The sequence below is a fragment of the Balaenoptera borealis genome (assembly GCF_965194805.1).
Source record: "Balaenoptera borealis genome assembly, chromosome: 12".
In the NCBI taxonomy this organism is placed as follows: Eukaryota; Metazoa; Chordata; class Mammalia; order Artiodactyla; family Balaenopteridae; genus Balaenoptera; species Balaenoptera borealis.
This window is the reverse complement of record NC_138869.1, coordinates 50,021,890-50,045,454: the sequence shown is the minus strand read 5'-3', so window position 1 is coordinate 50,045,454 and position 23,565 is coordinate 50,021,890. Positions and strand designations below refer to the sequence as shown.

The 23,565-nt window shown below is 48.8% G+C and overlaps 1 protein-coding gene across 16 annotated transcripts in view; it reads right to left on the bottom strand.

The window, feature by feature from the left end:
* TRAK1 (trafficking kinesin protein 1) overlaps positions 1-23,565 on the bottom strand; it is a 102,139-nt gene that overhangs the window by 13,917 nt on the left and 64,657 nt on the right. For 5 of the 16 annotated variants that reach the window (XM_082348401.1, XM_082348398.1, XM_082348399.1 and 2 more), the window contains 11 exons: positions 22,139-22,255; positions 19,647-19,747; positions 18,718-18,826; positions 16,755-16,833; positions 15,638-15,813; positions 14,890-14,964; positions 14,201-14,338; positions 10,671-10,747; positions 9,253-9,489; positions 7,873-8,189; positions 1,381-1,728 (listed from right to left, as the gene is read on the bottom strand). In XM_082348401.1, coding sequence (XP_082204527.1) covers positions 1,381-1,728; positions 7,873-8,189; positions 9,253-9,489; positions 10,671-10,747; positions 14,201-14,338; positions 14,890-14,964; positions 15,638-15,813; positions 16,755-16,833; positions 18,718-18,826; positions 19,647-19,747; positions 22,139-22,255 — 1,774 coding nt within the window. Of the gene's footprint in view, positions 1-1,380; positions 1,729-7,872; positions 8,190-9,252; positions 9,490-10,670; positions 10,748-14,200; positions 14,339-14,889; positions 14,965-15,637; positions 15,814-16,754; positions 16,834-18,717; positions 18,827-19,646; positions 19,748-20,828; positions 21,409-22,138; positions 22,256-23,565 lie in introns of those variants that run through there. The other 11 variants (XM_082348406.1, XM_082348413.1, XM_082348405.1 and 8 more) reach the window with 6 other exon arrangements.

Here is a 23,565-nt window from a genome sequence, read left to right as displayed (position 1 = left end):
CAGTGTCTCCTGTACCACTGTCTGCCTTCCAGAGGGGCGCCAGTGCCGATGACACAGGGAGGTAACAGTACCGAAGGAAAAAGGGTTCCTTTTCTTAAGTGAGAAGATCCTAAATAATATGCATTTTCATTCCCTTGCAAGCTTAACCTGGCAACTCAATGGCTAAAAAATAAAATAAGACATAAATAAACCCAGGTGCTAAATAATCCTTTTTACTTGATGATGCCTCTAAAGTTTATGTCAAAGAAAAAAGAAAAGTTCCTTGGCCAGAGGTGTGTGAACTTGGCCAGGGGATGGGAGACACCACCATGAACCTCAGCTCTCTCCTGCCCTGTACTCGACGGGGAGTGCTGTACCTCTCATGAACGAAAATTATCAGTCACAAAGATGAATGTCCTCTCCTCAAATCTGGTGACTTGGGAATGTCATGAGGATGACGACATCGGGTTAATTCATCTTTTTCTGGGTCTCTCCCCTCAGCCCAAGCAGCCAGGGGGTCCAGGAAGTCTGAGGTAAATAGTAAACCACGTGACCCTCTGATGCCAGGGCCCTGGGCACAAAGCCTTTCATCCCAGTGACGCCTAGGATGTGTAATTCTGCAACCTCATGGTCATATCTTTAATACTGGGGTGGAGGGAGGTGGGCACAGAGATCAGCCAGTGCTCTTTTCCAGATTCATCTAGAGTTCTCTCTCTAAGAAAGCTTACTGACATCCTCTCAGGGTTTGCTGGATTAAGGAGTATTGCTAAAACACTTTAAAAAAAAAATCTACTTTGAACACATGTATAAGCTGGAAAGAAAACACACACGCCTTCACTGCAGTTAGGAAAGGGAACAGGCTGATCTATGAAGTGATCTCTGAAATTCTGAACACTTTCTGGGCTTCTTCCAATTTTAATGCATCGTGTAGGTAACAGATTCTCTCATTCACCTTCTGAACGATCCAGCACTCATAATTGCCCCTAAAACTGCCCAACTCAGCTTAGCTCAGTTTGGAAGTCACCAGGGGACCCGAGAAGCTGCCTTTTAGACATGGGGAGAGAGCCAGAACAGAAAGGGGGAGCTGATGCTCGGGGCAGGTAGGGGGCAATAATCCACTTCTTTTTAGCAGCCTTTCCTGCTCCCCTTCAAGAGCCCTTAGGGCCATGCACCTCCAAGATGGGCAGGGAGCCGCACCCATTGGTTACAAAAGGAGGCATCAGACTCTATTAAAAAACGGAACCGCACAGTGGGAATGCTTTCATCATCACCCACACAGACGAGCAGAAGCTACAGACAGAGAGCCACTACGGATGGTGCTCGGGACAGAAGTGAGAATGGCCCGGAACTCTGCCTCCGGTAGAGATGCCAGGTTTACAGGAGTGATCGCGATGCCCTCACCAGACCCCTCCTCCTCCTCCTCCTCCTCCACGGCCGCTGGCGGCTCCTGCATCTCCTCTGGGAAAGCCTGAGGCCGGCTCGGGTAACTTCTGCTGCCTGAGACAGTCACGCGTGCTCGGGACCTCTCACCTGAGGTCTCTGGGTGCTGAACTGGCGTGGAGGTAGCTAGGCCCGGGAGGGAAATGTGGTCACCTGTGTCATCTTCTTCGAAGTCGTTAAGGCAGTACACTTCGTCCAGGTCAACGTCCAGTGTCCGGAAGCCCTTGGTGACCACACCAGGCCGGGGGTCCAGGATGCCCCCGAGGTGAGGCTGGGCCAACTGCTGCCAGTGGTGAAGGGTGGCAGAACCTTGCAGGAGAAAGGGCAGAGGGGGCGACAGGGAGAAGAGAGGGTTAGGACGGGGGTCTAAGCGGATGGCTGTTCACCACCCTCCAGTGTGGAGCGTGAGCCCCAGGGGGCCCTGGGTGCCACAGGTGGACGCAGGTACGGACACCCATTGAGCTGCCCTTGCCCCTCCTGCTGTGCAGCAGGTGCTAATCCCCTTCCATGCCCGGAAGGGGCACCAATTTAAGGACAAAAATCAATTTTTTTACAAAGTAAAATTAACGCCATACTATGTGCCAAGGATGTTTGGTGACAAACTCTTTATTTTAATCAACTGATGTCAACCCCCCAATCCAACACAGAATCACTTTAGAACTAGAAGCGGAAAAAATAAGCGAGGCAAGCACAGAAGCGGGGTGGGAGCGGGGAATCTGTATGGATTCTATACCAAGTACACACAGCTGGGAACAGGGAAGACAGAGCAGAGGCAGAGTAAGACGATGTCCAACCAACTCTAGGACCCACAACAAGAGAAAAGCAAAAAGAAATTAAAGTAGCACACAGAGAAGTGGTGGGCACGGCCGTCACCTCCTTTACCTAGGTTTTCTGTATTCCGCCAGCAAGCCTGACAGGCCGCAGGTTTGGGGAGTGGGAACTGGCTTAAAGAGACGTGATTTAAGAACACATAAGTCCACGCAGAGGTCTGAAGCAGAGGAGCCCATCTGCTGGTTGACACCAGAGCCTGGGACTCAGATGACACCAAGCAAGGTCTGTAATAACACCGGAGTGCGTCCTTGAGGACCTGGAAGGTAAACCCTGTGCTACCAAAGAGAGGTGTTCCAAGACCAAGTCTGCTTAGGAAACTTGGGTTAAGAAGTGTTATTTACTGAGGAACTACATCTCAGAACCTTTAGCATGTTACTCTGTGCCGGGACTCTGCCCAACCCATCTGCTAGAGCAAACCTTCTCCCCCTTAGGACACTTAATACCCCTCACACGGCCCTGGTACTGTGGGTGCCCCGCCCGTGGGCATTCTATCCCCATTCCACAGATGAAGAAGCTAGCCACACCAATAACATTCCATGCTCAACAGAGAGACTTTGAGAACAGTTCTCAATGAACTCCCAGACACTTACTGCTGGTTTCCCGAGGGCATCCTCTGTTGGGAGGGCAAGAATCCCTCCAGACTACCAGGATGCCCTGGGGAACGTCAGAAAGGGGAACCAGGGATGCCAGGGGCCAGCAGCTCAGGAGTCAAGATAAAAGAGAAGTGAAAGGCAGGCAGGCAGGCAGTGTGGCCAGGAAGTGGTCCAGGAATGTAACTGAACTCCCCGACCCTCCGCTGTGCCCAGTGAGTGCACTGCCTCCTAAACACTGCTGGGAAATAACTCCTTATGGGACAGTCTCGGCCGAGGAGCCTTGAAAGGATTTTGCAAACGGGCAATTTCAAATCCACTTAAAAGAGAAAAAATTGTACACACTTTGGGGTCTCTCCCGGTTTTAAGTGTCACAAGTACGATAGCAATCTACATAACCCGAACCTATTGACTATAACTAGAAAATATTCTAAATGCAAAAAAGAAAAGAGATGAAAGGTGCATATAATGAAACAAACCTGTGCATGGGATCCTGAGTCCCAGGTGCCACGGCACCATTTTTTAAAAAGCTACCCTGTATGGAGGCGTGCCAGCAGGGTAGCTTGCTCTACATGTATCACCTAGACTCACTCCTCAAAATCGCCCTGCAGGGTTAAGAATTATTACCCACACCTCACAGACAGAGGTTCACTGAAGTTACGTAACTTCCAGAGTCACTGAGTTAGCGGTAGCATAGCCAGGGTTCAGTGCTAAAGGCCCAGTTCTTTCTGTAAACTCCTCCTGCCTCCCTCCTCGAACCACAGGTCTGAAAACTAGCCAGGAACCTGGGCTCAGTGAGAATATGGAGGAATAAATGGCGGGCAGTGCAGCTTCCCCGTGGACGTCCAGGGCCTGCCAGGAGATGCACAGTCTCCCACCAGTGGGGTTTCTCCTGCCACTCCTGGGGACCTCCACGCATAATAGTCCAAAATGGGCCCCTGGTTTGTGTGTTCACTGTTCACATGTCCACGTTCCTGGCAACACAACTGCACTGGGGAGAAATTTTAAACAAGGCATTACGACACCCAGCTTGGGGCGGCACATCCAGGTCTTAGAAGGAAGATGAGAAATCCCCAGATGCAATGTGGCCATGGCCACACTGGGAAGGGGACTAAAGGGAAAGTCAACACACTGGAAAGTGAAGAACCATGTCAAGGAAGTGGCAGATCTCCTCATCCTTCTGAAGGGGGTTCTAGACGTTTACAATGCACCGGGAAAGAACTCATTGAGGCTGGAGGTCTGGGCCCGGAAAAGAGTCCCGTGGGCCTCCATTCTCCATCTGTTTAACAGGCTGCCCCATCTCTCCCCACCCCGTGCATGAGTCCGAGAGAGAAATGAGGCTACAGAGAGTTGCTATTTGGAGTTAAAGAGGCTACAGAAGTACATGGAGTATTTTGCATTCCCTGAAAATGCAGAGCAAGGAAATCTAGTGAGATTACAATGAAAAGGTTATGCTGAAAGATGTATAATACGTGCCTTTTTACCCCACACCTCAGGTCTCCTTTACTCATGGAATAGCCAGCCTTTACTGAGCACTAAGGGCCAGGCTCTCTTCTAAGAAGCCTACATTACTGACTCAGTCATCAGGATAACCCTGCCATCCTCACGTTACAGATGAGGAAACCGAGCGCAGGGAGGTAAAGTGACTTGCCAGAGGCTGCACAGCCAGGCTTTAAACCCAGGCTGGCTCCAGTGCCCAGCCTCTTGACCATAAACACCACCTCTCAGACGGCACTGAGGAGGCCTCACATAATGTGAACCTCAGAAATCAGGTCAATAACACACGTGAATGGTGTTCTAATTCTCAAACAGGTGTTTTCTATTCTACAAAAGTCACTATTGGTGACAACCTCTGCAAACTTGACTGTCATGTGAGTTATGCCATGCAGGGGGCTCACGGACCATCTCCACTCCTGACTGGTTCTGAGGCCCGAGCAAACGTGGTGGTCCAGGCGTGGCAGTGGATGGGAGGTGGAGTGTGAGGGGTTCTGCCTTATTCAGAGCCTTTGTTGTCTCTTTCCTATCCCGTTTCCCCAGCTCCCCCCCACCTCCCGTGCCCACCCCTCCTGGCCTCCTTTATTTGTCAAGCACAAAGCAGGAGGTTCACTGTACTATTAACTACCTCCCATTGCCATCACCTTCTCCCACTCACATGAGAATGAAGCTGGGGTCAGGCAGGCAAAGAGGGGAACCTTCATGTTCCTAGTCGGCACCAAGATGGTCTATGGAGCAGGGCGTGGACAGCGCAGAAACGTAATTACGGTCACTGCCCCTTTCCTTCTGTTTGCTTTCTTTCCACACCCCACTGTTCTAACTAAAAGGTTTTCATGTCACCAAAGGAGAAGAAAACTAAATCCATTTATGTCAGCAGAGCACCTAGGGCTTAAGAGTTAGAACGAAACCTGCTGGATAATGTACAGCTTGGAAGTGTATGCTTTTCCCTAATTACATATTAACTTGTTTATATTTGGAAATACTACCTGGTTATAATCAATCAGAAAGGAAGAGCAAAATAGAGGGGAAAAATACTGCCTGATTCATCTTTTTAATCCCGATATATCTCTTTCTAGTTTGAATATTTTGTTTGTCCTTTACCTGCTTAAAACGTGTAAGATAAGGTGAAGAGACAAGAGTGCTAGTATTCTTAAACACCTAGCCCAGTTATTTTGGCTGACACCAATGAGCAGATAGCAAGATTAATTAAATAGGTAAGGGAGACACAGATGGACGACACAGATTGGCTATCTGCTATGATCCCAGCCAACATTCTCCAGGGGCCTCACCACAGGTACATTTACCTGGGCCACTGGAGAGCATGGGAATCCTATCAGCTTCTTGGTGGCACTGGAAAAGGATGTATGAACATTGGCCCCAGCACAATGCTGGTCCAGGTCTCAACACTGGTAAGGCTAGCCTTTATACCTGAGTTACTGGAATAGGGGCAAGTTCAAGGAGTCTACAAGTTAATAAGCACCTATTAGATGCTGGGCACGATAAAAACACATCACATTTATTCCTTGCCACAATCTTGTGTGGCAGATGTGAGCCCTATTTCACAATAAGGGAAACAGGGCTCAAAAAGGTAAAGTAACTTATCCAACACCACAGTTAGAGCTGTAATGAACCCAGCATCAGGCAGACTTCCATGTCAGCACTTCACCATATCAAATTCAACATGGTAACACAGAAGTAATTGTAGAGGAGAGGAAGAAAAAACATATTGGTTGTATTTTAAACAGCTAAGAAGTCAGAGGACTACAAAATGGAGCCAGAGGGATAGATCTCTATCATGAGGATACCTTACAGCCCATAGCGATAAGACATGACTTTTTAATGGTAGTGATATGGGTTCCTGGTGAGCAGGGGTACTATAGTTGAAATTTATCTAGCAAATCTAATGGGATTTCCTCTTATTCTATTAATTTATCACAAAACTACTGCTATCTACGTCACAAGATTAAAAGAGAAAAAGATGAATTGGTCAAAATAACTTTTAAAAAAAATCTCTTCCTACAATATGCTTGGAAAATGAATCCAAAAACACATCCTTAGATGATCTAATGAAACACAAAGTAAAATATAGAAAGCAGACAAGATAGAGATGATAAATTCCAATGACCTTTGAGAGACAAAGGAGAAAAAAGAAAAGAAAGGCAAAAAGTAAAATTGCAGAAATGGAAGATTTTATTGAAAGAAAAACAGACATAATTATGGATCAGAAAACAATCACCAAGCTTACAACTGAATAAACAGTTAAAAAAAGGATGAGCCATCCCTCTTCTGAAATCTAAGAAGGACCTAAATTATACAATTAAAAAGTAATTATGAAAAAAGAATGTTCGCCCACCCTCTTCCTTCCTTTGGAGAATTATGGCACCCAGCATTTCTTGGGTCTTTAACAAGTAAAACCTCATCTTACAGCATGCATCCTAACAGGGGTGATACTGCCCCCCAGGGTTGAAAACTGGTTCTTCTGGGGTGAATAATGGTACTCTCTTTAGGCACAGATACACATATAATACATATATCTATGGCATTAACTTTTCTGGGGGGGAGGGATTGGGAATTAATGTCTAAAATGGCTTCTTAAAGAGGGTAATAAAAAAAAAGTTGAGAAATACTGCCTTACAGAAATTCTGATTTGGCTTTGCATTAGATACATAGTAGAATTCTGAAATACCTTCTCAAACTCTCATGGGTTTCCAAACTAAAGGAGGAAAAAAAAAAAGAAAATTACAAGCACTTAGTGGCTCTCAGCAGGGTAGTGGTAGGTAAGGGGAACACATGTTATAATGCCTAAAGCAAAAAGAAGGAAAAAAGGGGAGTTTTTCCATGAGGTTAATCATCTAGGGTGTCCCTGACACTAGAAACTGAATTGCCCCTGGAAAAGGTAGGCTTAAGGAGGGACAGGACTCACTCGCCTCCACAGTCACCCCCTTCCCGGCCCCCAAACTGTGGAGGTCTAGAAGCCTTGCTCAGAACACACTGCATCTGAGGAAAGCCACAGCCTCTTTATTTGAAGACCAAAGCAGAGCATGTGAGTCAACAAATAGCAAACCGCTTTCACCTGGTTATTGAAGAAAACAACTTACAGCGTTTGCTTTGCACACCCCCTCCCTGACACCAAATTTTCTGAGAAGTCAAAGCATCAATTGGCTACACTTCTCACACCCCCAGGCATGTCCTAGTTAACTTCTGAGGATGTTAGGAGCGCCTCTGCCTCCCCAAAAGATCTGTACTTCTACGGTTCTAAATGCAAGAGAAAGAGAACTAGGAAACCAGCGCTAACACGTTTTCTTTTCTTTGGCTGAGTTGGAGGTTAGTCTGGGCTGCCTGTGTGTGCATTTCCAAACCTGCACCGGGAGAGGTGGAGGCTGGGGCATTCAGAGGAACTCAAACCAGCAGCGCGGGTGGCTATCTCGGAAGAAAAAGGAGTAGGCGTTACAGAGGTTGCCAGCTTTCCGGTGGTGGATCAGGGACCACAGGGAGTCGCTGAGGAGGGCAGAGAGGGGCCGAGGCCCCTTGTGATCACCTTCCAGCGGTTTGACGATCTGCAGCTTCTCGGGCAGGTAGGAGCGGCTGCTGAACGACATGCCAGAGAAGCCAGTGAACTCCGAGAAGCGCGAGTGCGTGCCCAGGGACATGATGCTCTCGGTGGGCGTCAGGGAGCCGCTGAGCAGCTCGCCCTTCTCCGCCAGCTCCCTGAGCTTCCGCTCCTGCTCCTCCTCGAAGAACCTCCTCTCCGAGAGGTAGTTCTCCCGGCGGAGGGACAGCCGCCGCAGCGCCGTCTCCAGGTCGTGGGAGCCCGGGGTGCCCGGCGTGCCCGGCTTCTTACTCCGCTCCTCGTTTCTGGAAGGAGGGGAAACGGGGGGGTGAGCGCGGAGCACCCAGCAGGGGGCGCTAGACAACGACGGCCTTACTGCTAGTTTCCAGGTGGCAGCTGGATCTTCTAAGGAAACCAAGGCAGTTGAAATTTAGGCTAAAATGGGGAAACAAATGCCTGTCCAGAAGAAAAATTCCCTCTGTTGGTTCTCTTTTTCCTCAGGGAGGTGAGGAGGGAGCACTAAGGTGCATTGCAAATTTGCACTACGTAAAATCCAACCCCTACAAAACATCTCCCTCATGACGCCTTAGGAAGAAACCTTCTTCAGGCTGATAACCAATATTTTATAATAACTCTAAGTGGACTGAAACCTTTAAAAATTGTGAATCACTATGTTGCACACCTACTTGTAACTGACATAATATTGTACAGCAACTATACTTCAATCAGAAAAATAATAAAGTCCAGAAAAACCCAAAGTTCTGATAGAGCAGTTTCCAACTGTCTGACCCATCAGTCAGAAAAGCCAACTTTGTGAAGTCATAGGAAAAGGATGGACAATGGAATGGCGGTGGCGGGGGTGGGGGGGGTTCCCGCAGGGCTTCAGGACGAGAGGGACAGACCACCGTTGAAGAGAACCCACCCCAGGAATGCATAGTGTGGCGGGCACTTGCCAGACACCCTGCACCCCACCTTCTGAAGCGAACCAGATTCTGGTCACAAGACAGAGCCTGAGTCCTCCTCAGCCTTTCAGGATCCAAGCTACAAAGGGGTTCATGAAACAAATGTCTGGTCTGTAGCCTAACAGATAAAGATTAACAGAAAAAAATTGTCATTTATCCTCTCCTCCAGCATTTAACAGAAAAGCCGACTTCTGGTGCATCCTGTTATAACTCTTTAAACTGGTTAACATAGCAGCATCAAGATAAGCATAAGCTCAGCCGGTTGGTACAACAGATTTGAGACCTGAAAGGTCGACACTTTTCAGGCGACTCTTATCAGCCCCCCCTTCTTCTGCTTACTGAACCTGTGTTCAATCCCCCCTACCTGTCCCCAAAGCAGAAAGATAAGAGACCCCGGCTGGCTCACCCCAGGTCTGCTGACTCTGCTTCCAGGATGATGCTGTTGGTCTTGTTGTCAAGGACGACGTTGCCGACGTCGCTGCCGTAGAAGCTGGACCGGGGGGTGCTGACACAGCTGGACAGGAGCGAGTTCATGGCCGAGGACTGGTTGGAGCCAGGGATGTTCATGGGGGACGGGGTCAGAGACCTCTGCTTGACCACCTGGTTGATGTTTCTTACGGTCTCAAAGACTCGCTTCTGGTGACTGGGGAGAATGCACAACATCATCCGTGACTAAGCAAATGCAGGAATGACCCTGGAGTTCAACCCTCCAAACCCTGTCCACTGAGAAGCCAATAAGCAGCTGGCCCACCGTGACCCCCAAGCAACCCGACACCCTGTGCCTTCCACGTGTTTCTTGGGGTGTTGGCTGGAATTCAAGAGACTCAATACCCACAGAATTCAGGGCTCCACTACGCGGTTGTGTCCTAAAGTTGATACTGCTTCCTACTTCCCTTAAGCTTGACCTACAAATATATTTAATGGTAACTTTTGTCTCCCACCTAGTTTTCTTCTCTCATGATAGTCTCTAGAAAGCAAACTCCAGGAGGGCCGTGTTCACTGCTCAGCATGTAACAGGGCTCAATACATTTTTGCAGAATGAGTCTTTGTTGACCATTCATATTAAAAAAAAAAAGTAAGACAAAGTTAGTCTTAAAAACTTCTATAATGAGATGATAAACACCAAATGAGTCTTTTTTTTTTTTTTCCTGGAAACTGCCATTTCTAAGAGCAGAACCACACTTTGATGCTCATTTGTTCTCTTCTAAGGAGAAAAAGGTAGGTATGTTTCTATAATGGCTGCTTCTTTCTGGGCTGCAAAGGGCTTCACACATGCACCGAGGCTTAGGGACTGGTCACTTCCAGGATCCCGTTTAAGTTCTGTCTATGGGATTTGGGTACAGAAAAAACTTGATGAAATCAGATCCACAGGTTCCTTATACCTCCGAGCAGGCCAAGTGCAAGGTCTCAAGTTAGGACGAGAGATGGCACAGGCCGGTATGTATGCAGAAAGGAAACGGGAGCCTTGCTCACACCCCACCCCCCAAAGAGCCCTCTGTATCTCAGATTGCATCTTATTTTTCTTTTCCTAACAGACATCAAAATTTTTTTAAAGTAACATTTTCCACTGAAAAGAAAGATAAAAATGAGCGGTGGTGTCAAGATGGAGCTTGTGTGAAGAGAGATGGGAAATACATCTATCTTTCCCTAACTTTCTGCAAGTTCATAATATATATTTAAAACCCAACCAGAGGAGGAGGGGGGTTGTCAGCTGCGTTCTCTAATTTCCCTTAATCTAGACTGTCTGTGGAAGGATCACAGCGATCACTGCTGGCATCTGAGGCCCACCCCACAGTCCCTGGGAGCTGAGAACCAAGGCCGTACGCGATGTCTGGCGACTCGGGCTCTTCCAGCTGCAGCTCCTTGCGCATGGTTCCCTCGATCTCCGCCGCCAAGGAGTCCTGGGAAAAGCCGGGAGACACACAGTGAGTGAGCAGCAATTCAAGTGCTCTGTCTCTAGAAAAGGCGTGAAGACAGCCTGGCCACAGAGCATAAACCGAGGCCTCGGAACACAGGGTGACAGCATCTGCCACGGGCAGAACGCCGGGCTGAGCGATCCCCATGGAGCTGAGGGTAAAGCCCCTTTGCTCCTATGAACTGAGGGTCTGAAAGCAAACCCTTTGTTCCCTGGGCCAAACCATGGAGCTGTGGCGGTGACCACAAGGAGAGGCACAGAGCTTGCAGGGGAGGACCTGAGTGATGGGTGCTGTCGTTTGGGCTCTGCTCTTGTGATCCCTGGCCTCCGGCAGGGAAAGCTCCTGTGCCCACCAACCATCTGTGGCCCCCCCACCTTTAACAACCGGCTCACATCTCATTTCCGCCAGGAATCCTTCATCTCCTCCCCAAGGAGACAGCAAACACATTAAGACCTTGCCAGTTCTCTGAACAGTCCACTTGCGTCTTTCTCTAGCCAGGTTGTGAATCTGTGGGTCTGGGGAAGACCAGTCATTGAGGACTTCTCACCTCCTGGATGGGCCAAGCCCCAAGCTGAGACTCAGCAATGGAGGGGCCTGCTGAGTACCCCTCTCCCTGAACCGCCCACCAGGCCTCACTGGGTGAAGCGGAGCCTGACAGACAATCCCTCATGCTCACGCAGGTGGATGCCGATAGGACCAGGGTGTGCAGAAAAGCACCTGCTGAGGCCTCAGAGGAGGACACCACCTAGGAGAACCTGAAGAGAAGGGCTAAATTCGTGCCAAACAACAGAACTTCCTGCGACGACGGGAATGTTCTCTTTCTGCACCATCCAGTATGGGAGACAACTGGCCACAGGTGGCTACTGAGCGCTTGAAAAGTGACCAGTGTGACTGAGGAACTGAATTCTTAACTGCACTAATTTTAAGTGATTTAAATTTACATAGTCACTTGTGGCCAGTGGCTTCCCAGCTGACAGCGCATGGGGCCTCCTCCAGGGTGTCCACCTCCAGGGCCGCCCCACAGTCCACTGGGGATACTCCCGTCTGGAATTTGTAATTTTTAAGCTAGTTTATTTTTCTTAATACTGTTTACATTCCAAGTTCTGCACAAGGGAAGGACCTTCATACCAGTTAAGAGAAACAAGATACCAAACTACTAATGAGACTGCTGTTCTGGAGGAAAAGTCACAAGCAAGGTCTGTGACATTTGGGGCCACGATCCCCCCTGGGCCATCTGGAGATGAGCATGGATCCCTTCTCAGAATAATGTTTTTAAATGAATAAAATAATTAGGATTAAAGAGGAAGCCAGATATACCGAGTTAATTACTAAAATATTAATAACTGCAAGTATGATAGAGTAACACACAGGATCGGGTTTCAGGACTGGTAATGACTGTCACTTTGAAGCGGAGATTAGCACAGGTGGTGTCTTGGGACGTCTGTGGCCACTGACACGTGCTATGAAAAGAGCTGTGATTTCGATGGATGACAAAGTCACGGGGATGCTAATATCGCTGTGGTTTGTTACCTACCTTCATGAAGGAAGGAAACACCAAGTACCGTTAGGGATTAATAAACATATAAGATATAATCCTCCCTCGAAGTTCAAGGGCCCACTGAATCCTGTCTGTAGATCCCAGATTAAGAACTCTTGGCCATAAGGCAAGAGGATTGGGAACATACTTGAGCAAAACCTGCTACTCACTGTTTTATTCAGCAGTGAGAAGGGCTGGGAGCAAGAGAGGCAGCTCTGGGTGTTTTGCTCCAGAGACACAGGCATGATGTGAGCTTTAGATTGCCTTAAATATCTTTCATGCATAATGCACTTTAAAAATAGCCGTCTTCAAAAACTGAGCTCTGCCAACAGCAGAAAAAGGGCAAACAAAAGCTCCACCTCAGCAAATAATAAACGCTGAGAATCAATCTCTCCAGAAGAAACCCAAATGCAGACTTTCAGTTCAACTTTTCTTATGTCCTGGTTTAGCTTTAAAGTACAGGTCTGTCCTTGAGAGTGGGAACACAGGAGAATGAATCGCAGGCATGCAGGAAACAAGACAGCCCCAAGGAGATGTGAAACCGGGAAGGAGGGAACGTGAGGCCGGGAGTGTACAAAGCTACACGGGCCCGTCTGTGAGCCGACCATAGTCAGTTCTAGATCGGGATTCAGGGGATGTATTGTCCTTTGCTGCCTTCATTGGGATTCTTGGAATCACTGGATCACCGATCTGCTTCTTGGAAGGCTGACTATTTATGTTGTGTCTTTCTTTTTGGTTTCCCTTAGATTTCAATCAGGTGGAGAGAGAGCGCCTGACTTTATATGTGAAATCAAAGAGGAAAAGGAGATCATGATTTAGAAAAAGTGGTTCAGACAGCAAGGGGTTGGGTGACAGTGTCTGCCATGGGGAGGGGGAATCGGTGAAGAAAAAAGAGCCCTGAGTAAAGGTCAATTTGAAAGGGACCAACTTTCACAAACATTTATACAGCCCTCCACTCCTATTTCATTTAGGGGAATTTCTCTCAAAAGTTCTTCTCAGAGAGAACTGGTATCTCATCAAAGCATGGAAATAGAGCCTGAAAAGTTCTTGGTGGTTTGCTTTTCAGTCTGTTGATCCAGCCATCCAGATGTAATAAGCACCTACAACTCTACAATATACCAAGCACTGTGCTAGGCGCAGAGTATTAAAGAGAGGGAAGGAGGGAAGGAGGAAATAGCAAATAAGACATGGTCCCCACCTTCAAGCGGCCCTAGTCTGACAGAAGAAGATAAAATTAGAAAGTTCTCCAAATATTACTGGGAAATGACCAGCACAGTGGCATCACCCTGTGCTGCCCAAGCCCCATAGGGAGAGGTTCAGCCTCCTGGAAAGCCCCCTTCTCAACCACATTCCCCTAAAGCTTAAACATGAAACACATCAGGCCAGGGTTAAAGAAATAAGATTGTGGGGAAATAATATGAAAAATATAAAAATGTCACACCCAGCACAGAGCGAAATCTTTTTTCAGATCACAGATGCCGAAAGCCACCAGAACGGTTAATAAGCATACAAAGAACCAGCGGAACCGTAACGCAATTTAAGAATTCTCGAATGCACTCGTGAGGCCAAAATAGCACCTACTCTAAAAAGGTCGGGGAAAAATAATGTAGAGTGCCTTCCAAATACCTGAGGTGCCTACTAAATCTAGTTCCTACTAAATTTATCTTCCAAGGGCAGGAGTAGAAAAGACAGATTCAGGGGGACGGAAAATAAAGAACCAATTCATCTCACGTGGTTAAGAAGCCACGGGCTGGGCTCGCGAGCCCTCATCTCGGATCCAGATCCAAGCTGCAAAAGGGGAAGCCACCTGCAGAGGCTCAGCTCCAGACCCGCCCTCCTCCCAGGAGCACGCGCTGGCCTGAGCGCGGGAAGTGGGGGTCAGGCAGCAGGCGGGCACTCACCATGGGAAACAGGCCCAGCGAGTGGTAGCGCCTGGACGTGGTGTTGGGCATGGTCTTGTTCCGCAGGTTCTTGAGCTCTTCCTGCGCCTCGTGGAGCATCTCCATGCACTCGGCGTACTTGTCCTCCAGCTCGCGCAGCTGCAGGACACCAGGAAGGGGCAGAGGGCTGGGATGTGAGACCTGGTACCCCCCACCCACCCACTCAGGAGCCAGGAAGAACCAGGATCACTACCAGAGGCTCCCGCCCTCCACAGGACCAGCTGCCCTGTGTCCTGAGGCCAAAGGGTCCTCAAGGCACAGTTTTTCTTTTACTTGCAGACTCGGAAATCTCCTAAAACACTAACAACGAGCAACTGAGAGAAAACAAACGAGAGGGCAAGTCATCACTCCCTCGTTTCCTGCCACATCTTTGAACGGGGCTCCTCTGACATGGCGTGCTCTGTGTCCCTTCCCTTATTGGAACGTTTGTCGGGAGCCCGTGAGCGCCGGGCTCCAGGCTGGTGTACAGCCCAGCCTCCCAGGTGCTCACGACCGGCGTCAGCGGAACTGGGAGCCGCCTTAGGAGTAAGAGTGACATTCAATATCAAAATGGTTGTTAAGATGGGCGGGACCCACACAGCCTGCTGGAGGGAGGCTGATGTACCCCAGCTGGGACCGGGGCCCCGATGAAGTGAGGGAGAGCCACTCACCTCGGCCGTGAGCTGCCGTTGGGCATCCTTGGCGGCCCCCAGGTGTTGGACAAGCTCTTCATTTTCCACTGCACACTAGAACGTGGCAAAGGGAAATCAGCTTCTCTTTTAAGACACGTAGAAAAGTCTAACTTTCCCCCTCTTATTCCCTGATCCGTTATCATCCTATCACATGCCCACAGGGAGATTTTATCTTATACTGGAGTAAAATTTTGTCTTTTATATAGTTTGGAAGGCAGCGTATTTCCCGTGTCCGTGTTCATTCCCTATCGCTTACCCCTACCCTCCATAGTCACAGCTGCTCTCTGGAAGCATTTCACCTCAGCCTTCTAGCAAAGGCCCGACGTGGGAAACTTAATTGTTTTTTCTGCTGCTTCATCTTAAATCTAAAGGGGACATGGTTCTGCTGCGGAATATGCAGGTGCCCTGTGTGAGGACAAATACCAAACTAGATCATTCAGACTCTGAATTCCCAAACTCTCTGTTTACAGCCCCTTTACCTTTCTTAATGAGTTCTATTCATTTGCAGATTTTTCTTAGGCGGTTAAGTGGTGATAAATGTGATCCCCTTGCCAATTCAGGGCAACAAATTTTATGCTATTGAATCCGCTAAGCTTTAGCAAAAGCTCTAAAGGGACAGCACAAATTCCTAAAATATGAATCTAAAGGGCACTGTCTTTGGGGTAAATGCCCCTTCTCGATCTCAGAACAGCTAGTTTTGTATCAGCCAGAGAAACAGAAGCCTTACAGCTTTTGCCTTCTTCTGCAAATCAACTATTTGGGAGAGCAGGTGTGTGATCTCCTCCTGCTGGCGGGCAGCATCTTCCGTCTTCTTGGCCAGTTCCTCCGAGATACTGGCAATCTGCACGTTGGCATCCCCTTTGACCAAGAAACGACAGTCGCAAGAGCCAGAGAGAATGGTTTCTTTGTGGTTTGTCCAAAAAAAAAAAACATCTTTATTGCAAGACAGGGGGGAGGAGTGGAGAGGGCACGTGAAGATGGCTTGGAGGGAGAGTCCCCATCTTCCTATGTGGGCTCGGTCTGTCGTGAGGAGGAACCGGCCCACCAGCTGCGGCTCGCAGGCTCTGTGTGGGTCCTCACCCCACTGCCCAGAGCCACCTCCCCAGAGAAAATCGGGCAGGCTTTGGCAGGCAGCCCGGAGGTGCCATACCAAACAGAAGGTGCCTCTGGCCAATTCTGCACGTTCCACACAGGAACACACCCCCATCAGTAACAGGAACCCCTGCTGCACTCTGTTCTAGAAAGGAACTATTGCCATGCACAACACAATTCCCCTGGGCGTTTTCAACCCATATTCAGAGCCGTAACTCATTTTACTAGATTTAAACATAGGGTGTGTTTCATTGACTTAAGTGTTTTGCTGACACTCAGAATACTGTGTTGCCCGTTTGTCTTACTGTGTAAACTTATAATGGAGAGGGTGGGGTGGAAGCACATCATATTTGCAAAGCTGAGAACTCTGGCCTCAACGTTTACACATCAAATTACTGATACTATAAGGCTGTTCTTCCACATCTTCAGCTCAGGACTCCGAAGCTGGACCTAACTCAGACATTAAATAACCGATATTCCAGCAGAAAGCCAAAATTAAAATTAATTTTAATTAATTGCGAGAGATTGCGGAACGTACGGCTGACAACACCGCACCCAGTGTCTCATAAACGAGGGTGAGGGGTGCCACACAAGATCAGGGGAGGCCTCTAGTTTTCAGAAAAAAATGCGACTGAGCCCAGGCTGGCAGGAAGACCACACTCTATCAGGTGATGCAAATCCGTCTGGTCTTAATGATGGCAGATGGGGGAAGTAAAAGCGGGGGACAGGGGTGGGTGGGGGGCAGGCCATACTCAGCTCCTTCACGCAGTCGTTGACCAGCTGCTGTTCCTTCTCTTCATAGGTAATGGTCTCCGTCTTCAGCTGGCAGGCCTGTGGACGAGGCTCAGGTCAGAGATCCCACAGTCACACCCGGACAGCCTAGGGGATGCAGCAAGGGCTAACCTGGGTCTGGAAAGCTGCCCTTCAGCATCTCCCCAGCTGTGAACCACAGAGCCCTCAGATACAGAAAGTCAATCCCGACCACTAGAGGGCACCGCACAAAGCAGTTGCTAAAACTCTTATGAGCACCCCCCTCTATCAGTCGGCCTGTCTATTCACGTGTGTCTGTCCTGGCTCATAGTCATGGACTCCCTTGTGACCCAAACAGTGCCTATGACACAGCCCTGCCTACTGTGGGCATTCTAAGGATAACCACCACCACAAGAATGGCTAACACTTATCACACCTACTCTGTGCCGGGCACCATCCTATGAGGTTCTGAGTGGGAGTTAGACCTGCTCTATTCAGCTGAGTAAAAACAGGGTACAATATGAAAGCATTAAAGTTCAGAGACCCAAGAGCTACCCTCGGACTCTGGATGGCTTTGCTCCTGGCTGAAAAGGTGGGAAGATAAGAGATCTGAAGGCCCCAGGAAAAGGCCCCAGTTAGAGAGGTATCTCTGAGCCCTCAGGTCCTGGCCCCAGAGATGCCACAGTCCTGAAAGCCAGATGCAGGAGCCGGAATCTGTGGCTGGGATCAGATTCCCTCCACTTGCTTTAGGGGAAGACTCCGACAGAGGGACAAATTGCTGTGTGCCTGGGGCTAGAGCATTTACTTGGGGCAGGTGCTGGAACTCAGAATGGGGAAAACTGGACTGTAGTCTTGGCTCAGCCACTGGCTGGCAGAGAAAGCTTGGTCGCACTGGGCTGACGTCTCCCATCAGTAAATGAGAGGCTGGAAGCGGTGATGGCTCAGAGACATGAATGACCCTTTCCTCAGGCAAAAGTCCATCCTGTTAAGCCCAGACATGAGGCTCTTTCCAACGTGTGAGGCAAGTTCGAGGTGACAGGTGGTCTGCCCTATTGGAGGGACTTTGGGGAGCCCTGGGCCAGCTTAGCTGAACATGCAGCCCAAACTTGACAGACAAGGGCCTGATCAATAGGGCTGTACCATACCTCTGGCTAGAGAGCATAAACTCACTGATAATTAAACAAAAAGTACTAAATTTGCATGCATCTGTATTTCTGGATAGGGGCAGTGGGTGAAGGGAAATAATGTGGGGTTTGGAGCCACAGAGACTTACAAACCCTGGCTCCGTTGCTCACTAATTTGCAAGATCTTGGGCAATCCCAACACTTAGCAGCCTGGGTCCCGGTTTTCCCTACTGTAAATGAGAATCAAAGTAACCAGCTTCCAGCCTTGTTGTGAAGATTTTTTAAAAAAGAATGCAGGCACAGTACCCACCACAGTGACTAGCCAATCAGAAATACTCAAAAGCACGGGTTTCCAAGCTGCCTCACTCAGTTCAACCTTTTTAAGTTAACTGTCTAAGAAATATGTCTCCAAGTTCTCGTGTACTATTAGGGCACATCTGACCTGCAGTAACGTGAAAACGAGGCTTTCACAGCAGGCCTCCAAGTCATTTCTACGTCCGAGCTGGAGACCACCATGGCAAGGCCCCGCTTTCCAGGAGCTTTGGCCCTGACCGAGAAGGAGAAGGGTTTGCCACTCTCACCCATCCTCATGCTGCATAATTCACCAGTCTGTCTGCTGCAGCCCGGACAGTATGTGCTGCCCTTTGAAGGCAATGCCCGGCTCATAAATGAGGCACGCCCTCTGGGCACTTGGTGTAGCTGTGACCCCAGGCCCACGTGGCTCTTCCACAGACCATCACCCTGGAGGACGGCGGGGCTGTAATCAACGGCTATTCTCACCAGACATGCAAATGGGGCCACCACCCTTGCAGAGGGGACGAGGGCAGGGAGTGCACTTCACCTCTGATCGAAGTACAACGTTCTCCTCTTCAAGGTCCTTCAGCTTCTTCTGGAGAGAATCCAGATGGAAGTAATTCTGGACGGAGGAGGATGACTCATTCCTCTTCAACCTGGGGGAGAAAGTTCACTTTCTAGGGAGGGAGGCGTTTCCTCCCACCACCTGGCAAACCACGGAGAAGCACAAAGAAGGGCCGTTTCAAGGAAAAGCTCAGGAAAGGTGCAGGGGTGACAATGACCCATCAGGTTGCTCCCTCACCGCCAGGAAAACAGCACGGGCTTACGGCACTTCAGAGCCACATCCCAACCCTTTGCTGCCACTTTGCCTCAGATTTCGGGGGAATCAACTCTATTTGAAGTCTACACAGTCTGGGATGCCTTCTATGTGCCAAGAAATATTTTAAGTACTCTACATGTATGAACCCATTCAGTGCTCACAGCCCTAAGAACTGAGTACTATTATTATGCCCACTTTACAAATGAGCAAACAAGCATAGAGAGGTTAAGTAACTTGGCCACGAGCCACAGAGCCAAGATCTGAACTCAGGCCATCGGGCTCTAGAGTTCATGCTCCTAATAGGAGCCTCTGCTGACTCAGAAAAGCGCCCCCCCAAGGACCCACCACAGCACTGCTGGCTCCAGAACCCTGTATTTCCTCCAAAGGCAGAGTCCAGCCTGTTACTCCTTAACAGCCAGGCCAAACCAATCTAAACTGACAAATAAGCAGCAAGACCCAGGAAGAGGAAAACTAAAGTCCCATCAGAATAGGAAAATCCATCTGTTGGAGGCACTCAGAGATGCTTGGCCTACAGGAGGCTGAGAGCAGCCGACCTGTGCTGCCAGTGAAGGTGACGCTGTCTAGGCAACTCCAAGGACACGGACCACAGGCAGCCAGCGCTCCGGCCCCTAGAGACAGGCCCTTGGGTGACTTACGGGGTGGAGCACACAGACTCCGGCTCGCTCTCCTCTGCGGCGCTGGAGTAGAACTGAAGCAGTTCATCCTTCATGGACAGTTCATGCCGGAGCTGTGACACCTGCACAAACACAGCCCGTCAGGCGCTCTCTACATGTGACAGCATCCCCGCTCGTGCTGAAACACTTATTGTTCAGTGACAACATTTTTTAAATTCCTCATTCAAAGTGAAGGCTTGTCACCGATTTTGTGCTATTCAAGGAAAACAAAGGGCTGAATTTGATCCCATTTAAGAAAAATACAATCAATTACTTTTCGGCAAAAATCCCTCTGTTTAAATTTGTAGTTTTTACTTTGGTACAAAGAAGAGGTGAGAGGGGACTAGAAGGTGCTAGAATGATGGCTGGGGCGGGGGCGGGGGGCGGCAAGACAGCATAGGGGCTTTGCAAGTAAATAGATGATCAGCTGGGAAAACACTCAGAGAAGCGGACCATGTTACCACATGGAGGAAGAGGTCATCCACTTCTGCCAAAACCAAATCCCATCTCGGACCAGGACCCTGGTGATGTCAGTTCCGGGTGGGCAGCTACTACAAGCAGCGAGCCCGTCAACCCTTGTTCTCCCGCTTGGAAAATCTCATAGCCCCACCTTGTGACGGCTACACCCTCACAGGAACTCTGGCCAAGCTTGGCCAGACCTTGCTTTGTACTCGATGATTACAAGACAGGCATTCCAGATACAGGAAGAAAAGAGGCAACCATCAGGAACTGGCCGTACCGACTACTGCAAGGATGGTTCTGCAAGTCACACTTATTTATACTTCAGGTTTAAAATAAACAGACCTGAGCCATAAAAATTTTCACCTGCCCTTTCACCATTCAGCACTGATGAATAGGCGACCAGCATTGTGAGCGAGAATTATAATTGTTCTAATTCTTTCTTGCTTCTAATTTGATTTGGGGTCTATAGTTTATCCCAACTTTCCTACACAACACCGTGAGTATATTTTATCTTCCATGGAGAAACCAGTTTTATGTGTGTAAAGGCTTCAGCTTCAACACCTAGACTGATCATTTAATGATGTCCCAAAGGGAAACAGTTTTCAAACTCCAAGGTTTCCCAAGGGGACAAAAAGTCACTTCCACCCCCAAGTGCAGGATGCACTTTGTGTGAGGAGAGGAAGCCCCAAGCAAGGGCAGCACCTTGGAGAAGCAGCGCGTGAGGGGCGACGGGTGACCATTTACTGGTTCCTGACGGCATGTCCCTCTGCTCAGAAGGGGCCAAGTAGGGGGCCAGGCTGACCTTCTCCCATACTTGGGAGAAGGGAGATTCAGGTCATGATGCTGGAGGCCGGGAGAGCAGGGGTCAACTTTATTTCTCCTTGAACACGACCGTATCCTACCTCATCACCTTTTAAAGAAAGCCCAGGATTAAAACTTGTCTTTATACAGTGCTGTACATCAATTATATCTCAGTAACACCGGAAGGGAAAAAAAAAAAAAAAAATCAATAAAAATTACAATAAACCCTTAAAAAAACTTTTTCTTATCGAGTGGCTACTCTGTTTCATCACATTAAATGATTGGTAAACCCAGACAACAATAGCTGGGAATATCTTCAACGAGGAAAAAGTCTGAATACGTCTTAGGGACATGAATAAGGGCATCCTCGCCGCCCCTCCCCACTAAGAAAGTTTCTGATAGAAAATAAGGGGGAAGAAGGAAAGCCAATCAATGTCCTCACAGCTCAGATTCACTGTTCAAAGGCCAGTGAGGATGATGGCGAAGACACTAGCAAGGGGGGCCTGGCTGTAAGCTCCTAATTCCGGCTGTAGCAACCCCGCCCGACTCTGCAGCCTTCCTCCTCCCGTCCACACCGTATCCCTCCCAGAAAACCAGCGCTGCTCCTCTGAGACCTCAGCCCCTAAGTTAAGCCTAAAATGTTCTTCCCCTGCCCCCCACCCCCCATAATGATGGGGGCTGAAGACATAGGCCAAGATTTGTATCATTCACATAGTAGGGCTTCTCTCATGAAAACAATAGGCTATTTTTGGTTTTGTTTTAGAAACACAAAATTATATTGTGCTGATGAAGGGGCGGTCACTGCCTCACTCTGCAGCACGGCTGGCCTCCGGCTGCAGTTCCTTCTCCACCTGCCAACGCCCACCCCGGCTCGGAAATCCCTGCTCATTGTTGGAATAGCCTGCGTGCCCTTTAGCCAAGCTCTGAGTGTCTTTCTCAGCTGACATGATGATCTAGACTCTTGGAGGACACGGGCTGTAGCTGGTCCACACTGGGGGCCTATTGACCACGTGAGGGCTGGTCCCAGCCTGGGCGACCTGTCCACACTGTCGGAAGGAGACGCAAATGAACAGGAGGGGCAGCAGAAAGGCACCTCTCCACGTCCGGGGAGGGACTTTCCCAACGGGGTCCCGTTAAGATCATCACCTTCCTCGGGCGCGCCTTTTGCGGCACCCAAGCCCCTGCAGACGCCCCTGCTGCCAGGTCCTCACCTCCTCCCTGATGTGCTCCACCTGCTCCTCCAGCAGCTCATTCCTCTCGGTTAGCGTCTTGTTCTTCTTCAACAACGACTGGCCGATCCGAGCAGCCAACTCTAGATCCCGCTCTTTCTGTGAAAGGCAGAAGCGAGAGCAGAGGTTGAGAGAACCCGTGCTTCCAGCAGGAGCCCACAGAAGTCAGTGTCAACTGAGGAAAGAAGGGCGTTCAGCAAGGACAAGGGAATTAACTAATTCACCAGCCACGCACCAGCGTCTGATACCTGTTCAGAGAGGAGCTCACTCAGCTACCCGGGCCCCAAGCAATGAAAGGCAACCTTCCGATCTAATGAAAACAGGCCTCTTCCTACAGGAAAGACATGCTTCCAAAAACCTTTCTATGCAACTGCTTTTGGTCCTTGTGTAATCATTTGATAACCCGTCTCTCTACCTGAAGGGCTGGGCTATTGTATCGCCAGCACCCAGCACAGGGAGACACTCGGTAACTATTTGCTCAATGAATAAGCGAATCCAGAAATTCCAAAGTGCACTTAAAATAGCTAAGGCAGCCTCTTTGGCACACGTTAAGCTGGAATTTACTGAGTTCCTTAGATTTACCGCGTATGAAACAAAAATGTTTAAAGTTACTCTAAAATAGCATACAGTTATGTGTTTCTTTTACTTATGGGAGGTAGGCTACTTAGGCTTTATTTTTTAAAAAAGAGCTTTAAAAATGGAGAAACAATGCATAAAATTGCCCTACTTCAGAAACAAAGACTGTTGCAGACAGAATTTTCTGTTAGCTCAGTTGCTGACATTTAGAGCAGTACACAGAGGAAAATCCTTACTGGCATTCAAAGATACAGCTGCCTTTATGGGAGGAAAGCTGTTGCCTGACAGTGGAGACAACGGGGCGGACGCCGTCACCAAAGGCAGACTCACTGATCCTTGCTGGTGAAACTGCTGGCCACCATGAGCAGATTCACTTGCTCACTTTTAGGTGGGGATTGGCATGGGGAGGAGAACTCCGGAAAATGAAATCCTTTTAGAAGCCTATGCTAATTATTCTGTTCATCTGGTGTAAAAAGCAGAAGAAGAGGGACATGGGGTTTTGAGCAGAAAAAAAGCTGGGGATTCAGGAATCCTCGCTTCTGATAACCACGTAGTCTTACGGCTTCCACTTAACAAGGATCGGGTACACTCTAGATTCATCTTTTCCAAACACAGATTATAAACCATCAGTAGGTTGAGAATCATTTTAGTCACGGTAACTGCCATTTTGTTTTAAATGACATTCAACAGCATAGAACTGAAATACCAAAGTGCATTCCACATAGTAAGGTTATCACTTCATGCTTAAATTTTGCTTGTCACACATTTACCGACAACCTAAGAGGCATTTCTTATAGCAGGTACCCGTCAAAAGTTTAACTGCTCCAGGTGAA